Below are 24,929 nucleotides of genomic sequence, written 5' to 3'. Positions count from 1 at the left end.
CTCGCTGCAGCAACCCAGGGCCAGGTGAGTGGCACCTCTCCCTGGCCGCAGCAGCTCCAGGGTTGGGAAAAAGGTGCCTCTCCCTGGCTGCAGCAGCTCCAGGGCTGGGGCCAGGGGAGAGGCGCCTCTCCCTGCCTGCGCAGCTCTTCATAGCCTGCTGTGCAGCCGTGCAGTTTAGAGGGAACTTGGACTGTGATTCACTTGACCTTCCCAAAACTTCTAGCTGCAGAAGATGACGAGTAGCACAGTCGGATAGCTACCAATGGCATACTGCTCTCACTGTCAATGCTAGAGCACCAACTATAGATGTGCTCTGCCAACAGAAGAAGCGTTGTGTGAACATGCAAAAGGGATGTAATTATAGTAGTTTTTGATCATCGGCATAACTTGTCTACACTACAGAGTTTTGTTGACACAAGGCCTTGGACAAGTTAGATGTCTTCGAGTTAGCAAAGTCTGATGAAATACATCCTAGAATACTTAAGGAACTGTCTGAAGAGATCTCTGAACCGTTCGCGATCTTTGAGAACTTGTGGAGGATGGGAGAGATCACAGAGGGCTGAAAAAGTCAAATATAGTACCTATCTATAAAAGGGGAATAAGGACAAACAAAAGGAATTATAGACCAGTCAGCTTAACTTTGGTACCCAGAAACATAATGGAGCAAATAATCAAACAATCCATTTGTAACCACCTAGAAGACAATAAGGTGGTAAGTAAGAGTCAACATGGCTTTGTCAAGAAAAATTATGTCAAACCAACCTAATATCCTTCTTTGATAGGAAAACAAGCCTTGTGGAAGGGGGGAAAGCAGTACAAGTGATGCATCTTGACTTTAGTAAGGCTTTTGATTCTATCTCACATGATCTTCTCATAAGCAAACTAGAAAACTATAGCATAGATGAACCTACTACTTCCAACCTGCACAACTGGTTGGAAAACTGTACTCAGAGTAGTTATCAATGATTCATAGTCAAGCCTGGAAGGGCATATCGAGTGGTGTCCTAAAGGGATCTGCCCTGAGTCCCGTTCTATTCAGTATCTTCATAAATGGATTGGAGAATGGCATAGACTTACAAAGTCTGTGGATGATACCAAGCTGGGAGGGGTTGCAAGTGCTCTGGAGAACAGGATTAGAATTCAAAATGATCTTAACAAACTGGAGAAAAAGTCTGAAATAAACAGGATGAAATTCAATAAAGACAAATGTAAAGTGCTCCACTTAGGAAGGAATAATCAGTTGCACAAATACAAAATGGGAAATGACTGCCTAGGAAGGAGTACTGCAGAAAAGGATCTGGGGGCTATAATGGATCACCAAGTAAATATGAGTCAACCATGTTATACTGTTGCAAAAAATAAGCAAACATCATTCTGGGATGTTGTGACATGGTAGCATCCTGCTCCTTTCTCTTCTGTAGATGCAAACTTCTCAGAGACATTCTGTTCAAACAACTTGCGCAATTTATTTACAGTGCTCTCCCCACCACCTTTATAAACTTGTGCAGCTCTACATTTATAAGCATACAGCCCTTAACTCACTCAGCCAAGTTTGGGGAGACAGAAGATATCTTCCCCTTGAGAGATCTCTTCTGGCTCTCAAAAGCCTATCAGTCTCTTTCTTCTTCCCTAAGCATTTCATGTCTGTGCCTTTTCTATCTATTGGGCTAAGATAATTAGCCTTTGGGGCTCTCCTCAGCCCATCCTAGTTATCAATTAGGCAAATATTTGCCTCTCAGGTTTACTCCAGGGTGATATAATTGGAGATCCAGCAATGAGAATTCTGGTACTGCTGCTGTTGCCAAACACTGTCACAGATGTACTATCAGGAGTGGTGTAATCAAGACAAGTAATTTTCCACTCTACTCAGCTCTGATAAGGCCTCAGCTGGAGTCCTCTGTCCATTTCTGAGCACCATACTTCAGGAAAGGTATTGACAAATTGGAGAAAGTCCAGAGTAAAGCAACAAAAAATATTAAAAATCTAGAAAACATGACCTATGAGGACAAATTGAAAAAAATGGATTTGTTTAGTCTAGAGAAGACCAACTAGGGTCCTAACAGTCTTCATGTATGTAAAAGGTTATTATGAAGGCGGCGGCGATATATTGTTCTCTATATTCACACAGGACAAGAAAATAAATAATGGGCTTAAACTGCAGCAAGGGAGATTTAGGAAAAACTTCCTAAACTATAAGGATAGTTTAGCACTGAACTATATGATCTAGGGAGAGTGTGGAATCTTTGTGTCTGGAGGTTTTTAGGAACAGGTAAGACAAACACCCGTCAGGGATGGTCTAGATAATACTTAGTCCTGCCACAGTGCAAGGACTGGACTAGATGACCTATCAAACTCCCTTCCAGCCCTACATTTCTATGGTTAGCAACTACAAGAAATATAAATATACCTTTGTTTCTGTTCCATAGTCATCATAAATTTAGCATCTTTTGCAAGAACTGAGGCAGCCTGCTGTACTCCTTTTCTTGTGGCACAAAACTATAAATAAGAAAATACTTTTTTTTATTAATTGTACGAAGAAGAAAACCAAGAATTTCAAAAGCATTAAGAGAAAAACATATTATACCACAAGAGTTGGTTTTTGTTCAGAGTATGTTTGTATAACACTAGCTATTTTGTAGTTAAGTGTTAAGTCAAACTTGAATTCTGTTTGGTTGCTACTGCAAGGAAATCCAAGAACTATTTTGCGAAGCTTCACAGGTCGATGACTTTCATCTATTTTCAGACATACAGCAGGTCTCATACCATCTGAAAGCCAATCTGCAATCTTTAAAGAACAAGGAAACAAGTTAAAATGATGCTTGAAAATAATGCCTCTGTTACTATTATACATGCTCTCTTCAATCTACAGCACATACATAATAAAGAACTGGGAAGCAACTATTTTTACTGCCCCACATGCCCTATGACATTGACAAAGAGAGTTTACACGTTAAATCCTTTTTGCCACATCTAAACTAATTAATACACTTGAAAATAATTTCTTCACTAATGAGCAGACCAAATTCTGTTCCAAATTACACCGGTACTATTGAAATCAAAATCTGTCCCTAGGCTTTTGTGACTTGTGTTTTCACCCTTAAAATTTTGATTAAAAATATAAAACTGAAGCACTTTATCAATTTCTGGTTGATATTTCCATATTGTTGGGGCTAAAAGTTATATCTGTGTTCATCAAGACAGCAGCCTTCAGCTGACAGCCAAGAAATGACAATTTTATTTTAAAATTCACATCAAGCTGATTTTACAGTTTTACATCACTTTTCTTTATTTACGTTTCTCAAATGAAGTTCCTCAGGATTCTCAAATGAAGTGAATAGTCTAAAGGACCTCTGCTTTTACAACTGATGTCAAAGAAATAAGTATTTTAAAAATATTTTGAAAAAGTAATTAAAATGCAACTCTTACATCCTCAGCATTTGGGATTGTTGCAGAAACAGCCACAAATCTCATGGGAGTAAGCATGTCAGGATTCTCTGAGATACGTGAAAGGGAAGACTGTATAGTCTTCATCCGACTAACTACAACCTCAAGTGTTGCACCACGGCTTTCATCTTTCACAACATGTACCTATTAAAATAATTAAAGACATCTGTGAAATAACACTGCTTACTTTTTGCATTCTAACCCACAAATGTGTTAAAATAAATATATAACATTGTTATACTTCCTAAAAGTTTTCTTTTTCTTCAAGTACAGACTATAAAAATCAGTACCTCATCAATGAGGAACAGTCGTACCAGTTGGGCTAACGAGTTGTCTCTCCATTTTCTAGTCATGCTATCCCATTTTTCCTGGGGAAGAGATGGGGGGGAGGGGGGAAGAGGCAGAAGAAATGATGAAAAACAGATTCCAGAAGTAGTAGCAGAGACAGACCATAAACATGACCAAATTCTTATGATAAAAAAAATCAGTAAAGTTCTGATGAGCTAATACTATATATTTTGCATCGGACATTGTTATTTTATCACTAATTATTGTTTATATAGTACTCCTGAGGGCATTCTGTACCAAAAAATTTAAATTCTGCGCACAGTATTTTAAAATTCTGCAGATTTCATTTGTCAAACGTGGAGACTCCAGCATGGCACTGGGGAGCACAGGCCACTGGCTGCACAGAGGTGAGAGATCACTGTGCAGCTCCCTCCACCCAGACACAGACTCAGCGGTGAGGCTGCACCCAACCTTGACACAGTGCAAGGACCAGGCCTGCCCCAGAAACACCACAGGGCCTTGCCCCTCCATGCCAGGTTCACCAGTAGTGGGCAGGCAGGCTCAGCAAGGCAGGATTCAAGGGTGGAGGGGCTTAGTGTGGGGGGATCCAGGTGTGGGTTGAGAGGATTCTGTGTGGGGAAATCTGGGTGCGGGAAGCTCAGTGGTGAATCTCGTTGTGGAGTGGATCTGGATGCATAGGGGCTTGTTGGGGTTTTTTGGGTGCAATAATGGGATTCTGCAGGGGGTCCAAGTGAAGGTGGCTAGTGTTCAGCAGGGAGGGGTCTGGATGGGTCTCAGTGTGGAGATGGTCAAGGTGCAGGGCGAGTGAGGCTCATCAGGGCGGGCGGGAGAGGTGGGAGGAAAGGTCTGGGTATGGGGGTTCTGGATGCACGGGGGTTGGGTGGATGGGGGAGCAGCTACCTGAACAGGGATTCCTCCCCCTGCAGCTGAGGAGCGATGGTTGCAGGAAGCGGGAGGGGGAGTTTGCAGAGCTTCCTGCAGCCAGGGGAGAAATCTGGGGGTGGGTCTGACCCAGCCCAGGATACCGTGCAGGGGAAGAGGAAGTCCCATCCTCCCCAGCCCAGCCCAGACTAGCAGCTGAGCCCGGTGCAGGATAGGAGTCACCAGCCAGGTCTTCCCCAGTCCTGCCTCCTGCCCCACAGTGATTTACCTCTCTGCCGGCTGCCCTGGGCACCCAAAACATACTGCTGGGGAGAGTCGTATGACTGCTCTTGTGGTTTCCCTTTGCTTCCCTGTCAGAAAGTCATTTTTCTGCGGGGAAACAAAAATCTGTGGGGGACAAAAATTTTGCACATGCACAGTGGCACAGAATTCCCCCAGGACAAATATAGCACTAAAAGTATGCATGGAAGTTTACAGGCAAGTAAAACGACCTTACAATTATACTGAAAGTTTCCAATCTCTCTAAAACAAGGGGAAGCCCTGGAAGCATACATACATTAGCTAGACTACGTGCAGCAAATTATTTCTACATTTTTCTTCAGATTTTTGTTTAGAAAAAAATCAATGAAACAAATAGCAAGTTATATATGAAACCTACTGGTGTGGTCATAATAATGTGAGCATGTTGTATTTCAAATAAATCATCCATCACTGTGTCTCCTGTCAGTTCTTTACAGCAAAGCCCTATAGGTCCAAATTTATCTTTCCAATCATTATAACGCTGACTGCACAGAGCTTTTACTGGAGCCACTAAAAATAATACAAAATTGAGAGATTACACTGAGAAAAGTGAAGGATTTTAAAACAAAACTTTGAATGTATTCCTTAAGCTGCTAAATGCACGAGTTTGGGGAAAAAATTCTTGAGCAAAGCTAAAACCAGAAGAACTTAATTAACATGTATATTAAAATTTACCCATTGAGGTAACGATGGCACTACTCTCATCTGCCTAGACCAGTTCTGATCTCTGGGCTATAGCTCTTCCCTGCCCAAAAGAGAGACAAAAGACTCAAACATCCCTCTGGAATACATCTCTCTATACCAAAATGCCTAGTGCCCTCTCATAATCCTTGGTTGTTTCCTTGGTTGACTCCCACAGGAGAACAAACACCCTGTTGACAGAGCCAGACTCTCACACAAACACAAGAAATCACAGGAAAAGCACTCCTAGCAGCCACATAATAGATTAATACACAAAAGACAACCTCACCCCAAATTAGAGCTTGATTTTTCTGGGCTACTCTTTAATACACACATAGAAAGAGTCTTCATAATAGAAAACATGATCCACAAACTGCAGAGTTAGAGTCAGTTTCCTGTAGGATTCTATCTAGACTCAGTACAGAGCTATTTGTAATCATGGGGGTGTAGGGAAGCAAGCCTTGAAGTCATCATCCAGCACAGATTCATACAATTAGTCTTCTGCAACTGACAGTTTTTGTGATGATGCCAACACAAACCATACCTTGCCTAGGTGGTGGTTCATTTCTAAAATATCAAAAAAGAAAGGTCCCCGATTCCCCACACAAGTAGCAACAGATATAAGCCTATGGGGATGGGTAGCTCATATAGAAAATGCCGTGTCTCAGGATCTTTAACCAGTGAAAGAAGTGATCCATCAATGACATTGAAGCAGGAGTAATAAAGTTTGTCCTGTTGTGACTGCATTCTAGGCTAGGTAGTCAGAGTCCAGGTGGAAAAAAGCAATCACAACAATATACATCAACTGGCAAGGCAGGAGAGGGGGAAGGGGGGGAAGCAAGTACCAAGAGTAAAGCTGTTCAGATAAATCAATTTCCTGACTCAGTGGTCAGCATGTCAGTAGTCTGCATTGCTAGGAAATCACTAACACAGAATTCTGGTTAAGCCACAAGCAAAAATAAACCCAGGAAAATCACAGGTTATCAGGAACAATTTTGAGGTACAGTTTCTCCATCCTTTCCAAGTCTACGGGGTGGGAAATGGGGGGGAGGGAGAAGGCCCACCAGTGGCCCCCTAGTCCTCAGCCACCCAGACCCAGAGGCATCCTCAGTTAAAGTAGAGGGGAACAACTCCCTCACAACTCTTATGCCCGACATGTCCACTTTCTCTCCTTATGCCACAGTGCAGAAGGCAATAGAACTATCTCCGCCAACAAGCATCCCTTCTCCACAGTTTAAATCCACTTTGCACTGATTGTGACAAGAAAAGGTCCTTTGATAAAAGAACAGTATCATAACTCTAAACTTCAAGTGAGCTGTCTCCATCTACTATCAGTAAGGAACTGTAATACACGCATTTAAAAAAGTAGTACTTTTGTGGTATGCAGTGTTGTTGCAGCTTTGTTGGTTCCAAGATATTAGAGAATGAAGGTGGGTGAGATAATATCTTTTATTGGACCATCTTCCTTTGGTGAAAGAGGCAGCTTTCAAGATTACACAGAGCTCTTCTTCAGATTTAAGAGCTCTGTGTAAGTTAGAAAGCTGATCTCTCTCACCAAAAGAAATTGGTCCAATAAAAGATATTACCTCACCCAACTAAGCTAGTAACCTTTGTAAATGCAAAGTTGACCATTTAAGACAGGAGTCGGCAACCTTTCAGAAGTGGTGTGCCGAGTCTTCATTTATTCACTTTAATTTAAGGTTTCGCGTGTCAGTAATACATTTTAACATTTTTTAGAAGGTCTCTCTCTCTAAGTCTATATATTATATAACTATTGATCTTATGTAAAGTAAACAAAGTTTTCAAAATGTTAAAGAATCTTCATTTAAAATTAAATTAAAATGCTGATCTTACGCCGCCGGCCAGCTCAGCCCGTTGCCAGCCTGGGGTTCCGTTCACCCAGATCAGCAGCGGGATGAGCAGGGCCAGCGGCCGGGACCCCAGACTGGCAGTGGGCTGAGCGGCTCAGCCCGCTGCTTGTCTGGAATCCCAGCCCTGCCCACATAGAATGGGTACCTACCTTCTCCCTGGTTCTAGCCCAATCTCTTCCTCTCTCTGCACTGAGCTGAGGGTGGGAATGTACTGAGCACAGGGCTGGGGGTGAAGGAGTAGGCTGGGGTTGGGGTGTAGGGCCTGGCCAAGAGCTAGAATGAGGGAGGGGGCTCAGGGTTGGGGCAGGAGGTTTGGGTGTAGAGTGCTTACCTGAGAAGCTCCCATTTGGTGCAAGGGGTGCAGGTGGGAATGTGGGGTGGGGGGGTGTGCAGGAGCTCCCATTTGGTGCTCAGGGTGGGGGTGGGAATATGGGGAGTGCAAGAGTCAGGACATGGGGTGTGGGGGGTGCCGGAGTCAGGGAAGAGGGCTAGGGGCATGTGGGGGGGTGCAGGAGTCAGGGCTGGGGTTGTGGGGGGTGCAGGGGTCAGGGCAGGGGGCTGGGGGTGTGGGCTAGGATCATGGGGGTGCTCCCAGCCCCCTGCCCAGAGCGGCTCACGGCAGGGAGCTGAGGGGATATGCCCTGATTCCACCCCCCTTCCCCAAAGTCCCATCCCCACCTCTTCTCCGAGTGCGCTGCAGCTCGGCTTCTCCCCCTCCCTCGCAAGGGCCATCAGCTGATAGGCAGCAGGGAGGGAGAGGAGGAGGGGCAGGTACCCAGCACGCTCGGGGGAAGAGGCGGGGAAGGGGGGACCTTGCCTGCCTTGCAGTAGTAGCCGGCAGGACCAAGCTTCTCCCACCCCACCCCCTGCGAGGGAGGCGGGGGGGAGAAGAGCAGGCTGGGGCGCGCAGGATTTTTAATGGCACGCTGCTGCCTGCTGGGGTCCTGGCCCCAGTCCCGCTCAGCCTGCTGCTGGTCTCGGTTCGTTCTGCAGCAAGCTGAGCAGGGCAGGCAGCTGGAACCCAGCAGGCAGCAGCCTGCCATTAAAAATCAGCTCGCGTTCCGTCTTTGGCACGCGTGCCATAGGTTGCAGACCCCTGATTTAAGATAAGACTACCAAAATATGTTGAATTGTACCAAACTGCATGTGGCTTTACAATGTGGACAAATCAAGAGTAGGGGGAAAAAAAAAAAAAATCACCAGTCTCATTTCATGTACATGAAGATACAAAATTCCTTTCTCCAAAAAGAAAAACAGAATGACAGATCTAGAGATGTCACTACCATCAAATATACTAATTACATTTTATTTTTGTTATAATTAAATCAATGCAAATAACTCAACCTTGCCTGCTTTGTCCTGTAGATTAGATAAGAAGAAATGGTTAATGGGAAGGCAGTTTCATGGTCCAGTGGACAGATCAATGGACTAGGATTCAGAAGACCTTGGTTCTATTCCTGGTTGCAGCACTGAGCAAAGCATTCCCAGTGCCTCTGTCTGTTCAGGCTATAAGCTCTTCAGGGCAGGGACAGTCTTTTACTATGTGTATATGCAGAGCCTAATAAATTCCCAATCTCAATCTCACTTATGCAATAAATTCCCAATCTCACTTATGCAATACAAAGAATAATAATAATAATAATAATAATAATAATAATAATAGTTGCCATGGTAATACAAATACATGATTATAACAACCACCCCAATACAATACATAAGTTTTATGAAGTAGGCCTCACTTAGCCCTGGTCTACACTGGGGAGGGGGGGGTCGATCTAAGTTACGCAACTTCAGCTACATGAATAACATAGCTGAAGTCAACGTACTTAGATCTACTCACTGTGGTGTCTTCACTACAGTGAGTCGACTGCTGCCGCTCCCGTTGACTCTGCCTGCGCCTCTCGCGGCGCTGGAGTACAGGAGTTGATTTATTGCGTCTAGTTTAGATGCGATAAATCGATCCCCGCTGGATCGATTGCTGCCCACCGATCCAGCGGGTAGTGTAGACATACCCTTAGTTGTCATCACGTATTTAAGTTCAAGCTTACTAAATGTAACCAGTAAGTGTACATAACAAATTGTAAAAGTTGAAATAATTTTCTATCATTGATACTAGCTAATAATTTACTGTTTAAAATTAGCATAATACTCACTATAGACAATTTTAATATTTAACCAAGGCATCGGCACTTCCATTAGTAACCTTGTAATAGCTAGTTCGAACATTACAGTTTTTCCAGAACCAGTCGGAGCACAAATCACAAAGTTCCTATCTGTGTAAAGAATCTAGGAAAGAATTAGAAAGCAGTAAATATAATGAAGCTAGTCAAATGTATCTATTCATACATTCCGACAGAACTGTGAAGGAAAAAAATTACACAGGAAGGATTATTAAATTGATATATGTATCAGTGAATGACTGCTGGTATGACACACCATGGTTTTTCTAAAATTTAGATACTTTGTATCAGAGGAGAACTTTAACTTTAAATAATGGCAAAAGAATAAAGAATGTCTTTTTCTACTTCTCGCTGCCATTGAAATATTTATTAAAGAGATACCATACACCTATAACTACGACGTAGTGAAGTACTTTAGTCGCAAACAGAGAAATGCCAATCTCTAGACTCAAATTACTGCTGTACAAATAGACCACTGTCAGTGTTCATCTATTAGCAAAGAGAGGCTCATTGTAAAGTTGTATTAATTTTGCTGTTATAAAAATTTCAAAGACATTCCTATAGTCTTTTTATAATTTCTGTATCTATTAATGCCTATACTGGTAAAAAGACCACATTAACAGAATTCTGAGTTTTAAACAACTTGTATGGAGAAAAATATGATAAAAAGAAAATAAGTGAACACAGTTGCCTATTTAGGCACATATTAATTTAAAATATTAAAAGAAAGTTTCTCAGCAGACTCATTAAGTTTACTTGAATCAAGGAAAACAGTTACCTTTTTGCTGCTGAAAATTAGTGTTGGAAAACTTGCTTGCTATTTTTATACTAGGGAGTTGCACACTTTGTTGCTTCCATAGAACAAGCTCATTACATTCACCAGGAACTCCTGAATCCCTACATCCTCCCGCACAAGCTACCTGCATGCCACCCTCCCATCCCCCTCTATTTTAGTGACTCGCTGAACCTCCCCATCCCCTCCTTCTTGCCATGGCTTCTGTGTGCCCCCAATTCTCTTCCCTACCAGAGATGCCTGCCCCCTTCTCTCACTATGAGCGCTGTATGAACCGTCAGTCCCCCTATTACTCATTCCCCCACATTCTCCTCCCACCAGGGATTCTGTGTGCCCCCCACTTCTCCCATCCCAACGGCTCTTTGTGCACCCCCCATTCCAGGGTCCCTCATTTTACCCCACCCTCCATGCCTGGGATTCTGCATGTATCACCATTCCATCCTTCCTCCCATGCCTCCCCATTTCCCCTTCCCCTCCAACATTCTTATTCTGCTTCTCTCTCTTTTTCAGGGTGTCAACATTTTAAAATTGTATTAGGAGGATGGGCAGAACTAAAATGAATAGTTCTTTGATCTATAGACAATTAGAGAGATAGTAGAAGGTGCTAGCTAATCAAAAGTCGCTAATCGGATGCCAAGAGCATTGTGTGTCCCCCATTTTCCGCTTCTACTTTTCTGACTGTCACCAAAATTAAGAGGGTTCTGCCAATGGATGCCTATGATATGCCCTGAAAATTTAGAATTGATCAGATAAAATGTTCAGGAGTTATCAAATTACATCGAAATCTGAAAAATGTCAAGCTGAATCAGGCCTTACAAGCTCGGCCAGTTGATAAAAAACAAGTAACTATATGCTGTAATTCAACATAATAATTCTATAATTGCAGTGACTATTGTTATGAATATGAGGCTAAATGAACTATATTATTTTGTAATTAAATCCTTTCATGATTAAAAAAGTACTAAGCCAAATTCATGAACTACTTAAATCAGAGAGAGAGGGGATTATTCACCTTGGGCAGTAACTGAGGTTCTTGGAGATGTGTGTCCCTGTGAATGTTCCATTTCAAGTGTCTGTGTCCTGGCGCTGTTGATCGGAGATTTTCGGTAGCAGTGCTTAGTCCGGATGTGAATGTGCAGAAGCTGTCTTGCGGCCATTGGAGTCTCCTCCAGCATGTGCACAGCCCAACCCCTTCAGTTCCTTCTCTACCACAGAGTCCTTGTACAGAACTCCAAAGTAGAGGGGAGGAGGATGGATAGTGAAGCACCCACAGGGGGACACATCTCGAAGAACATCAGTTACTGCACAGTTGAGTAACCTTCTCTTCTTCTTCAAGTGCTGTCCCTGTGAGTGTTCCACTTCAGGTGTTTGTAGAGCAGTGACCCCTATGGTTGGGGGGACTTTGGAGTTACATGCATAGTGGAGGAAAGGACCATTAGGCCTAGTATGGCATCAGCTCAGGAGTCTTGTGTAACTGCGTAGTGTTTAAAGAATGCATGTTCTGAGGCCCATGTAGCAGCTTTGCAGATATCTGTGATTGGTACGTTGTTCAGGAAAGCTATGGATGCTGCCATGAAGCGAGTAGAATGGGATCTGATCTCCTTTGGTGGCTCCCTTATTTGTTTGATAACATAAGCAAATGCAGCTTGACATCCACTTAGATAGTCTTTGCACAGATATAGCTGAGCCCTTGGATCATTCTGTTGTCGAGATGAAGAGTCTCAGGGATTTGAGGGAAGACTTTGTTCTATCCAGGTAAAATGCTATTGCTCGAATGTCTACAGTAGGGGTGGGCAAACTTTTTGGCCCGAGAGCCACATCGGGGAATAGAAATTTTATGGCAGGCCATGTATGCTCAAAAATTGGGGTTGGGGTGCAGGCTCTGGGATGGGGCTGGAGATGAGAGGTTTGGGGTGTAGGAGGGTGCTCTAGGCAGGGACGAAGAGGTTTGGAGGGCGGGAGGGGGATCAGGGCTGGGGCAGGGGTGCGGGAAGGGGTGCAGGATCCATCTGGGTGTGGGCTCTGCAGTGGAGCTGGAGATGAGAGGTTTGGGGTGCAGGAGGGTGCACCAGGCTGGGATCGAGGGGTTTGGAGAGTGGGAGAGGGATCAGGGCTAGGGCAGAGGGTTGGGGCCTGGGGAGAGGCTCAGAGGGTGCAGGCTCCGAGTGGTGCTTACCTCGAGTGGCTCCCGGAAGCAGTGGCATGTCCCTTCTCTGGCTCCTATGCGGAGACGCAGCAAGGCAGCTCTGCACGCTGCCCCATCCGCAGGCACCGCCCCTGCAGTTCCCATTGGAAGGCGTAGGAGCCAGAGAGGGACCACGCTGCGGCTTCCAGGAACCGCATGGTGCGGCCCCCGAGCCAGCGCCTCGGCCGGAGCGGGGCCAAGCCGCATGGTGCGGCCCCCGAGCCAGCGCCCCGGAGCAGGACCAAACCACGTGGTCCAGCCCCCAACCAGCACCCTGGCCAGAGCGGGACTGAGCCACGTGGTGCAGGTCATGGGCTGGATCTGCCGCAGGCCATAGTTTGCCTATCCCTGGTCTAGAGTATGTAACATAGCCTCCTACATGTTTCCGTGTGTTCTGGGATAGACTGTGGGGAGATTAATAGATTGGTTGATATGGAAGGATGATACTATTTTGGGAAGGAATTTGGGTGAGGTTGCAATGTGATCTTGTCTTTAAAGAAGACAGCATATGGTGAATTGGCCATCAGTACACCTATCTCACTTACTCATCTTGCAGCGGTGATAGCCTCAAAGAATTCCACCTTCACTGAAAAATACTGCAAGGAACAAGTGGCCAGCGATTCAAAGGGTGGTCTAGTTAGGCCTTTGAGAACTAGGTTTAGATCCCAAGTGGGCATGGGTTGGCATACTTCTGGGTAGAGATTCTGTATGCCAGTGAGAAACTCCTTGGTGATCGGGTGTGCAAATACCGAGAATCCAATTGATTTCATGATAGGAAGTGGTGATCGCTGCGAGATGTACTTTAGAGCTTGTGGACAGTCTAGAGTTCTTTAGCTCTAAGAGATATTCTAGCACTAGATATTCTAGTGGTGAGAGTGAATTGTTTGTTCTGACTCCATATGGAGAATATTTTCCATTTCTGTAGGTAAGTATTGCGTGTGGATGTATGTCTGCTGTTCAATACCATGTGTTGGACTTGCTCCGAACAATTTAATTCGTGTTGCTGGAACCATGAAGGAGCCACGCTTTCACATGGAGTTTCTCAGTTTGGGTGGAGGATTTGATCATTGGCATGTGAGAGGAGATCGGATCTCAACAGGAGAGTTCATGTAGCACAAACTGTCATGCGCATCAGGTAAGGATACCAGGACTGTCCGAGCCACGTCGGGGCTATCAGTAGGATTTTGGCATTGTCGTTCTGAATATTGTGTAGGACTCTGGGAATTAGTGGAAATGTATATAGGAACACCGTGTTCCATGTGAGGAAGGCATCCCCTAAGGATCAAGGGCCTAATCCCGCTCTCAAAACAGAATAGTGAACATTTGTGATTCGGTGATGTTGAAAATAGGTTGATGGTGGAAAAACCCCATCATTGGAATATATGTTGTAGGACTTTGGGATTTATTTCCCATTTGTGTTCTTGAGAAAACTGTCTGCTTAGAGTGTCCACTGTGCTATTTTGACATCCGGGAAGATAGGAGGCTGAGAAGTCAATGTGGTGATGAATGCACCATTTGCATAGTTTTATGGCTTCAGTACAGAGGGAATGGAATTGCACTCCCCTTTGTCGATTGATGTAGAACATACATGCAATATTGTGTGTCATCACCCATACTGTCGTCTTCTTTATGAGCTGAAGGAAATGGAGGCTAGTGTTCTGTACTGCTCTCAGTTCCAGTAAGTTGATATGGAGATGCATCTCCACTGCTGACCATCTGCCTTGGATTGTAGGATGATCCAGGTGTGCACCTCAAACTATCAGTGAGGCGTCTGTTATGATAATTATTGAGGGAGGTTCTTGATAAAAGGGGATCCCTGAGCAGAGATTCTCCTGCTTTGTCCACCACTGAAGGGATTCTAGGACTCGGGGAGGTGGTGTTAAGGTCTTGTTCAGGCTGTGTTTGATGGGTTTGTATATTGAACTCAGCCAGCCTTAGACAGCGCATGTGTAGTCTGGCATGCTTTACCATGAATGTGGTGGCTGCCATATTTCCTAGCAGCTGTGGACAGCTTCTTGCTGTGATTCGTGGAGCGCTGTAAACTATCACTATGAGATTTTTTTTTATCTCCAGAAATCTGTTCTGTAGTAGAGATGCTTTAGTTCGAACTAAATCAAGGTGTTCTCCAATTAAGTCTAGCTGTTGCGTGCGCATCAATGTCAATTTTTGTATGTTTAATTGCAGCCCTAGTGTTTGGAAGAGGGCAGTAGTTCATTGGGTGATCTTTGTCAGCGCTATCTGAGTGGGGCTTTATAGGAGGCAGTTGTCTAGAAAAAGGAAAAACATGATCCCTTGCTTATGCAGGTGCACTGTGATGACCGCAAGGGGTTTGGAGCAGAGCGGTGCAGTGGACAGGCTGAATGGGAGCACCCTGTATTGGTAGTGCTCATGTCCTACTGTAAAGCAGAGGAATTGTCTGTGTGCTGAGTGTATGGTAATGGGGAAATGTGTGTCTTGTAGGTTGAGGGGTGAAAACCAGTCCCCCTGTTCCAACGCTGAAATTATTGTGACCATCTTGAATTTCTGGGAACAGATTAACTTGTAACGTTTTTCCTTTTGGGTCAAAAAATAGTGGGAATAGAAGCCCTTCCCTTGTATTGCATAGGTCCTGGTTCCACAGCACCTAGTTGCAGTAGATGATTTATTTCCTGCCTTAAGAGGTGCTCATGAGAAGGGTCCCTGAAGAGGGACAGGGAAGAGGTTGGGTATGTAGGCAAGAAATAAAGGGGATGGCAGAGCCCAATCTTATGATCTCTAGGACCCAACGGTCCTTTGTGGAGGACTTCCATGCTTGGTAAAAAGATCTCAATCAATAGCCAAATGGGCAAACTGGTGCTGTCTTGAGGTCCTTCAGACCCTCGACCAACAATTCAAAATTGCTATTTATAAGGCAGTGGTTGTGACACCACTGGTTAGGGTTGTGATGGTTGACGTTTTTGTGGTCTGTTTCTCTATCTGTTGGTTTCATAAGGTCTGGGATTCTGACAATTAAACGGTGTGTCCCTAAAATGGTGATAAGGTTGGTAACTTTTAGGAAGGTTGCTTTCTTTTAGCAAGCGGTATATAAAAGCCCAGCCTACAGAGTATTGCACGTGAGTCTTTCATGAAGTGTAACACCTCATCAATCTTAGATGAGAATAGTTTTTCTTTGTCAAAGTAGAGGTCTTCCATCATGAGTTGCAGTTCTTTTGGGATGCCAGAAGACAGGAGCCAAGGAGCTCTGCACATTACAATTGCTGTGGCTGTGGTACACACTGTCGTATCAGCAAAGTCCAGGAAAGCCTGTAAGGTAGTCATGGACACCAATTGTCCATCAGTTAGTAAGGTCTTGAATTGTGTTTGTTTGTCCTTGGGAAGGTCATTTGTGACCTCGAACAGCTTCCCATGGTTGTCGTGATCATACTTTGCCAGGAGGGCGCTGTAGTTAGCGACCCTAAATTGCAAACTGGACAATGTGTAGACCTTCCTTCCTAAGAGGTCCAGTCTTTTATGGTCGTTATTGAGAGGTGAGGATTTACAGTGAGGCTGTTTGGATCAATGGTTTGCTGCATCAACTACCAGTGAGTTTGGTCACAGATGGGAAAAGAGGAAGTCCATTCCTTTGGCTGGCACATATTTTCAACTGGCCCTTTTGCATGCAGGCAGGATGGTGGCTGGCATCTGCCACACCGTTTTGGCAGGTTCCAGAATGGCATCATTTACTGGGAGTGAAATTTTTGAGGACGAGGTTTGCAAAATGTCAAGCAATTTATGCTGATTTTCTTAGACTTCTTCCAATGGGTATGTCCTGGCTCAGCACAATTCTCTTAAACAGTTCTTGAAACTGTTTAAAATCATCCACCTTTGTAGGTAGAGGTGGCATAACAGCCTCATCAGGAAACGAAGAAGAGCTGTGAGTTGGCGATACATTTTCTTTGCCTGTATCTTCCTCGAGTTCCTCTGCTATATCCTCTGGGGCAATGGATGTTGCAATCACTGGGGATAGTGGAGGAGACCTAAGTTCCCCTTTGGCAATAAGGTTCTGGTGTAGTAGGTTCTATATGCTGCCCATTGGTCCTATGGCGGCCACTGCATGGGGAACACATCCAGGGTTATCCATAACATGGGTGAGTGGGCTGTTGAAGGTCAAAAGCCACCGTGTTTCCTCCAATTGGTCTGCAGTGAATAGGAGAGGAGTGCTGTGGTGAGAAGACCCCTTTCTCCTGATCCTCATCCGCCCTGTCACTTGGTGCTGACGGTGCCATGGGAGACATGGGCTGTGTAGTGATGCTACATGGGGGAGATCTGTCAGGGCCGAGAAAAACTGGTGATAAGAGTACTGTGTGTGAGGTGATAAGAGTACTCTGTGTGAGGAATTGCTATGGTGCTTATGGAGCAGTGTTCCCTCTAATTTTTCCAACACATGTGCGGAATGAATTTTGTTATGTGCACCAATATGGAGGTGATGTGTGACACATCTCCATATTGGTGCACATAAAATTCATGTGGTGGGGGTGGGGCCGAGGGGTTCAGAGTGTGGGAAGGGGCTCAGGGCACAGAGCTGTGAGGGCTCAGGCTGGGGGTGTGGGGTGCAGGCTGCCCTGGGGCTACAGCAGGGAGAGAGGACTCCCCCCAGCTCTCTCTGCCCACAGGAGCACCTGGGCTGGGGGGGGGGGGGGAGAGGCGCCTCTTCCCACTGCGGCAGTTCTGGGCTGGGCTACAGAATAGGTGTCCCTCCCCCAACTGCAGCAGGTCCAGGTTGGGTTCGGACCAGGAGAGGGGTTCCTGTCCCCCAGCCGCGGCAGCTCTGGGGCTGGGCTGTGGCTGGAGGAAGGACACCCCTCCCCTGGCCATGGCAGGTCCCGGGCGAGCAAGTTCCCTGAGCGCCTATGCGGCGCTTAATAGTCTGCTGTGCAGCTTACAGGAAACTTAGCGGTGGTGGTGGTGCCGAGGGTTCCGATGATGTGGTTTTTGTAGGAGCTGAATAGTGTGCAAGTGCCTTGCGGCTCACCTTTGTCGGGACTGGTGGTCCCATTGTGGTTATATCAGTTGATGCTGCCCGAAGTGGCAGTGCCGACAAAGCTGGTGGTCCCGAGTTCGTTGTCAGTGCCGGAGGTGGCAGCATGATCGGTACTGGTGCCGATTCTTGTGCTGACATAGTAGGTGCCATAGAGGAGGTGCTGACTTGAGAGGTGATCGTCTCGAGCTGGTGATTGGCACCAAAGGTAACGATCTCGCAGAGGACCATTTCTTTTTATGTGGTTCCCTCTGCAGAGAGGTTGACACTCGCTTCCTCTTTTCTTTAGAGGATCGAACCGTGCTCTTTGTCAGTTCTGACCTGGTCAGAGAGCCTTTAAAGAGGGGCTTTTGGTGGCCCATTTCTGGGTTTGTTAGTAATGATTTCTCCATTAAGATCATCTTGAGGCGAAGGTCCTGCTTGCTCTCATCTTCAGGTTGTTGCAGCGAACGCACTTTTGGGGTATGTGCAATTCACCAAGATGTCTCACACACAGCAAGCGTCTGTTCGATCTCAGCATCACTTCGCTGCAGGAGCCGCATCTTTTAAAGCCTGGGGGAACTTTTCAGAAAGTACTCTGAAAAGGAGCAAAGAAACAGGAAAACAAAATTTTTTTGAACGAACTAACTAACTTACCTAAGGTATCTAACTAGTTTTTCTCTTTTTTCTATCTACAGGGGAAGAAGTTGACACACTGCCCCAAGTTCAGTCTTCAGCTGAGGATGGTTGAGAAGGAAATGAAGGGGTCGGGCTGTGCACGTTAGACAAGACTCCAATGGCGCCGCGAGACAGCTTTTGCGCACACACATCCTGACCGAACACTGCTACCAAAAATCTCCAGTCAACAGCACCAGGATGCACCGACACCTTACATGGAGCACCCAGAGACAGCACTCGAAGAACTAATGGTTTTTATGCAACCTTCCACTGACTTCAATTCAATAGGAGTACTATATGCAGAATAATGGCAGAGTATGGCCTCAAGCAAGGCTGATTTTCATGAAAGTTATAGAAAAAAATTATGCAATATCTTGTAGGTAGTCATTAAACTCAGTATTAATTAACAAGGGTTCTTACTGAGCAATGGGCCATCTAACTGGTATGGATAAAATAGACATGCACTTCAACAGGAGAAAAAAAAAAAAAACAAGGGAAAGATTGCAAATGTAAAAAGAATACCAATCCACATGATTTTAAAGGTTCACATGCAGCGAGTTTAAATGTAAGATTAGTGTCTGCAGGGGCAAAACAATCTTATCAGCTGCTCTGAAGAAAATGTTAACTAATGGATATGAGCTCTGCATGGCTATCCCCTAAGACTCCAATCCATCTTAAAGCATATGCTTAAAATGCTCACTGAATTGGGACCTAAATCTCCAATGCAAACCCCTCTGCTCATTTTAATGACAAGACTACACCACCTGTAATAGTGTCTTCCTCTGCTGGAAAGTCCTAGCTGGGATGATTTAGTTGGGGACTGGTCCTGCTTTGAGCAGGGGGTTGGACTAGATGACCTCCTGAGGTCCCTTCCAACCCTTATATTCTATGATTCTATGACAGTTGCTTCAATTTAGGGTCTTGAGGTTTGGAGAATAAAAGCAAGGAAAAATTGGAAAATCCTCAAGACTCCCTAAACGATGAAGAACCCTAGATGTAGCATAAGAAAGTATTTTCTAAAAGGCTGTCTTCCCTGAGACATAACTGTGTTATTGACTTCCCAAATTTTAATTTCAAAATTTGATATTTGTTCTGGGAAAAAACATTCTTATGAGTCCACATGTGAAACTGCTATGGAAATCACAATTTACAGGAATATTATATTCAAAATGGATAAATGAATTTAATCCTGGACCTTTTTCTAGATGAGCTGCATTACTATTCTGCTTACCTGCTCCTGAAATGTGTACTGCTGCAATACTCTGTACCTCACTAACGATTTATTTAGTAACACTTGTAAATAACAAAATGGTACTTCAATTTATTTAACATATTTAATATATTAATACCATCTGCAGACATAATTAAGAAATATTCTTTACTTACATCATCCAAAGCCTTGGACTGTATGTAGTTAAAATATGGGAATTCCTTGAAAATATTTCTAAACTGAGCAGCTTAAGATCATATTCAAACCATTCAGTTAAGAACATAAAACATTTTTCTTTTAACTGAAAATAATAGCAACTTTATTAAAACCTAAATAAAGAATTTCCACTGATACAAACATGTCAAGCAGTTCTCAAAATGTAACTCAAATGATTTGATGGTTTCAGTTCAATTCCTTGTGGACAGGAGTCTACTTTACAAAACCCCCACATCAGTAACTTTTAGGAATGTATTGGCAGAGACTAAGAATTAAAAGGAAAACAGAATAATCCTTAGAGGTAGTCCCTCTCAAGAGGGAAAACTCTCTTTTACTCCACAAAACATGTATAGCAGGGTGAAGTACAGTATTCACTGCCTGTCCATGCCTGCTCTGGGGAGAGGGAGGGAGAGAGAGAGCGCACATTTCAGACTCAAAAGCATTAAACTGATTAACATTTTTTAAAAACAAGGTTTCAAAACCTCTACTTCACATTTATTTTTTAAAATTACATAAACATAAATGAATGCTGTGCTGTTTTCTTCAATCTGTATATGTAGCTTTATGCTTCTTTATTTTTCTCCACAAAACACAAATGCGTACACACACACACAGAGGGAGGTTGCCCAGAAAAGCCAAAAGGGGGCAAAAGTGCAAGGACGCATAGGTACTGTCCAAATAAAAAACACAGATTTAGTGGGGTTCAAATACAGTCTCTTAAAACTAACAAATTTTAAATACTTTTGCTCAACTCAGATTAGTATATACAGCACTGTTATTGTTATTGTATATTTTCAAACAACAAAAACAGGTTTAGTTGTTTCAATATTGTTTTTATTCTGAGAACTAGTTGAAGGAAAACACCAAAGAAGAAAAGGAAACATCAATCAATATGTAAGAGTAATCAAAGACCAAGTAAAGAAGAGTATGTAATGCTGATTGAGTGTTTAGGAAAATAAGGGCCAAGAATTTAAAAAATGGGTACCTAAGGTTATGTAACAACCTGCCTGTAAAAGAGCTCAGCATCCAGGAGCTTTCACTTATATCATTAGATCCAGACACCTCAGTGCTTTTGAAGTCTGGTCACTTAGTTGCCTAAATATGGATTTGAGAAGCCTAATTTTAGGCACCCATTTTTTAAAATGTTTAACCTAGGAGTGTGTCAGAGGATTAGAAAACAAATATTAAAGAACCAAAAATGGCAAAAGTGAAACATCTACATGCTAATTCGCTTCAGCTTTATTTGAAGTTTTCTATTTGAATTAGGTAAGTACCTCTATTTTATATTGATATTTTAAATGTATCATTTTTATAAACAAGTATGAGTACATGATCTAAGAATAAATTGCTCAGGCAATGAATGATTAATCATCATTCCATTGTCCTATTTTCACTATGTTTTAGAGGTACCAAGCATAAAGAATATTTTACCCTTTGATTCCCAGATTTTGTTGGGAATCAAAAGTAATACTGTAAAATACATTTAAAACATAAAACTTGTAAGCCAGTAACAGTAAGTAAAAGGATACGAATTTCTGTAACAGCCCTCAAAAACCCCAAATCTTTTTCTACAGTTCCTAAAGAAACAAAACCAGATTTATAAAAACTGACACGGTCTTCTACCAATAACCTTTAAAAATTATTTTCCTAAATCTTGAATATGCATCCTTTGGAGAGTTACAGGCTTGTAATTGGGCGTAGGATGATAAGGGAGGATTTGACAGCTGGGAGGGGGAGGTCATGGGCTTGTCACTAGGAGGGATCTGTACAGGTTTCCACAGCTTGTGGGTAACGGGAAGGTCACAAATCTGTCATGGAGGGTTTAGCAGTAGTTAGTCACTTGTTACTGTAAGGGGTACTTGAATATGCATTCCCCTTAACATCCTTTATTGATTATAGCTCATTTTGTGTCTTTGCTTTGTGAATTTGTCATTCCTATCACATTATACTGAACTCTGTTATTTCTTTTGTACATTTTTATGTGATTTCCTTTTAATTTACAGGCCTTTAAAAATTTCCCTGATGCAACCACAATAGGTCATTATTTTCCCAGGTTTCCTTTACGTAAGGATTTAACTTTTTACTATGTCTTGAGTATTATGCCCTTCTGAAGCTTTCAACTATTCTATATCTTTTTTCCACAAGTATCCCTGTTCATGGGCCCTTACGCACCAACCCAATCCTTTATTCTTCCATGAAAAACTCTCCATAATTTCAATGGGGGTTACGTGCATAGAAAGGCTACAGGATTAAGACCACATTGTCTTTAAGTTATACTTTCCTTCATAGCACTAAGGTATAGAAAGGGCTTATGAGCCACACAAAATGACTACAAAACAGAGCCGTACATTAAAATGTATTATGCTATCCTATCATGTGAACATGCATTTGTATCAGTACTAAGATTAAAAATGTAGGTACTATACAAACGGAAGAGCCTGTAATAAGGGACCACAAAATACAGAAGCATCCGGTGAAATTTTTGAGGTCTCTTGCAGTCAGGAAAGAAGTCTACATCCATCTGCTATTTTCAAAAGGCTTATACAGTAAGTACAGACAATAACAAACATTTATATTTTGCCCAGTGAAGTGTGAATTTTGCAAGTCAATGTTTCTAAAAACAGCATTAGATTTAACACTGATGTACTATATTATGTTGTTTTTCTATTATAGCAGAATCAGTATTTCTGATTCAAACTGACTCTTCACATATTTCTTCTTAGCCCTTTTTTGAAGTTGGCAAACCAAACAAAAATAAATATTAGGACATAGAAACTCCTAATAATATCAGGTAGCCATGCATGGTTAGGCTCGTAATGAAGACAGGCCCTAAAGTTTTGTCTTTACTTCAAGGCCCTGCATAGCTTAGTTTTTACCTGCTTGTCTACTGTCTCCTACTGACCCACCTACTAACATCACCTTTTGGTCTACCCTTTTCCTCACTTAGAATCATAGACTTTAAGGTCAGAAGGGACCATTATGATCGTCTAGTCTGACCTCCTGCACAACGCAGGCCACAGAATCTCATCCACCCACTCCTGTAACAAACCCCTGACCTATGTCTGAGCTACTGAAGTCCTCAATTTGTGGTTTAAAGACTTCAAGGTGCAAAGAATCCTCTAGCAAGTGACCCCTGCCTCACGCTGCAGAGAAAGGCGAAAACCCCTTGGGGCCTCTGCCAATCTGCCCTGGAGGAAAATTCCTTTCTGACCCCAAATATGGTGATCAGCTAAACCCTGAGCATGTGGGCAAGACTCACCAGCCAGAGACCCAGGAAAGAATTCTCTGTAGTAACTCAGATCCAACGAAATTCTAACCAAATTACATAGCCAATATCCCTATTATTTCCTTTAACTATTCTTGCCTGTCCATCTTCTTCCATGAAGTCCCCTTTACCTATAACTCCTATTCATACTTCCAACATCTTCTCCAAGTACCTCTTTAAATCCTACTTTTCAAGAAAGGCTTATGATTCTCTATTAACTATCAATTAGGGCCGTCGATTAATCACAGTTAACGCATATGATTAACTCAAAAAAAGTAATCACAATTAAAAAAATTATTTGTGATTAATCACAGTTTTAGTTACACTGTTAAACAATAGACTACCAATTGAAATTTATTAAATATTTTTGGATGTTTTTCTACATTTTCAAATATATTAATTTCAATTACAACACAATACAAAGTGTATACTGCTCACTATATTATTTTTGATTATCACTTTTAAGTGCAAATATTTGTAAACAAAATCAATAGTATTTTTCAGTTCACCTCATACAAGTACTGTATTGCATTTTCACGACAAAGAGATTGCACCTTACAAATGTAGATTTTTTTTGTTACATAACTTCACCCAAAAACAAAACAATGCAAAACTTTAGAGGAGGGGTTCTCAAACTTTTTTTTGATGGGGCACCCTTTAAAACTATTTCAGACTGTGATGGCCCCCCCATACCATGCCACCCTTACTTCTGCACTGCTGCTGTGGGTGGCACTGCCATCAAAGCTGGGTGCCCAGCCAGCAGTCGCTATTCTCTAGCCACCAAGCTCTGAAGGGCTCAATCTGTCAGCCTTCTGCAGGACCCCCCAGTTTGAGAATCCCCGCTTTAGAGCCTACAAGTCCACTTAGTCCTGCTTCTTGTTCAGCCAATCGTTAAACAAACAACTTTGTTTACATTTACAGGAGATAATTCTGTCCACTTCTTATTTATAATGTCACTAGAAAGTGAGAAAAGGCATTTGCATGAGACTTTTGTAGCTGGCATTGCAAGGTATTTACATGCCAGATATGATAAACGTTCATATGCCCCTTCATGCTTTGGCCACCATTCCAGAGGACATGCTTCCATGCTGATGATGCTCGTTAAAAAAATAATGCATTAATTAAATTTCTGACTGAACTCCTTGCGGGAGAACTGTGCGTCTCCGGCTGTGTTTTACCCGCATTCTGCCATATATTTCATGTTATAGTAGTCTCAGATGATGACTCAGCACATTGTTCATTTTAAGAACACTTTCGCTGCAGATCTGACAAAATGCAAAGAAGGTACCAATGTGAGATTTCTAAAGAGAGCTTCTGCACTTGACCCAAGATTTAAGAATCTGAAGTGCCTTCCAAAATCTGAGATGGATGAGGTGTGGAGCATGCTTTATAGAAGTCTTAAAAGAGCAACACCCTGATGCAGAAACTACAGAACCCAAACCATCAAAAAAGAAAATCAACCTTCTGCTGGTGGCATCTGACTCAGATGATGAAAATGAACATGCATCTGTCCGCATTGCTTAGGATTGTTATTGAGCAGAACCTGTCATCAGCATGGATGTATGCCCTCCGGATTGGTGGTTGAAGCATGAAGGGACATATGAATCCTTAGCGCATCTAGCACATAAATATCTTGAGATGCCGGTTACAACAGTAGCATGGAAATGCCTGTTCTCACTTTCAGGTGGACTTGTAGGCTCTAAAGTTTTACATTGTTTTATTTTTTAATACAGTTATTTTTTGTACATAATTCTACACTTGTAAATCCAACTTTCTCAATAAAGAGACTACACTACAGTATTTATATTAGGTGAATTGAAAAATACTATTTTGTTTTTTACAGTGTAAATATTTGTAATAAAAATAAATAAGTAAACACTGTATACGTTGTATTCTGTGTTGTAACTGAAATCAATATATTTGAAAAACGTAGAAAACCT

General features: G+C 42.9%; 1 protein-coding gene across 6 annotated transcripts in view; it reads right to left on the bottom strand.

Annotated features, from left to right (window-relative positions):
* HFM1 (helicase for meiosis 1) overlaps window positions 1-24,929 on the bottom strand; it is a 117,059-nt gene that overhangs the window by 84,824 nt on the left and 7,306 nt on the right. For 4 of the 6 annotated variants that reach the window (XM_043490512.1, XM_043490513.1, XM_043490517.1 and 1 more), the window contains exons 5-12: window positions 21,254-21,301; window positions 19,685-19,755; window positions 9,641-9,773; window positions 5,294-5,445; window positions 3,735-3,812; window positions 3,427-3,588; window positions 2,585-2,785; window positions 2,408-2,496 (exon numbers count right to left, since the gene is read on the bottom strand). In XM_043490512.1, the coding sequence (XP_043346447.1) occupies window positions 2,408-2,496; window positions 2,585-2,785; window positions 3,427-3,588; window positions 3,735-3,812; window positions 5,294-5,445; window positions 9,641-9,773; window positions 19,685-19,755; window positions 21,254-21,301 (934 nt within the window). The remainder of the gene's footprint in view (window positions 1-2,407; window positions 2,497-2,584; window positions 2,786-3,426; window positions 3,589-3,734; window positions 3,813-5,293; window positions 5,446-9,640; window positions 9,774-19,684; window positions 19,756-21,253; window positions 21,302-24,929) is intronic. The other 2 variants (XM_043490514.1, XM_043490516.1) reach the window with 2 other exon arrangements.

Source organism: Dermochelys coriacea, chromosome 8 (assembly GCF_009764565.3).
Source record: "Dermochelys coriacea isolate rDerCor1 chromosome 8, rDerCor1.pri.v4, whole genome shotgun sequence".
NCBI lineage: Eukaryota > Metazoa > Chordata > Testudines > Dermochelyidae > Dermochelys > Dermochelys coriacea.
The sequence above is the reverse complement of the archived record's forward strand: the minus strand, read 5'-3'. Positions and strand labels throughout refer to the sequence as shown.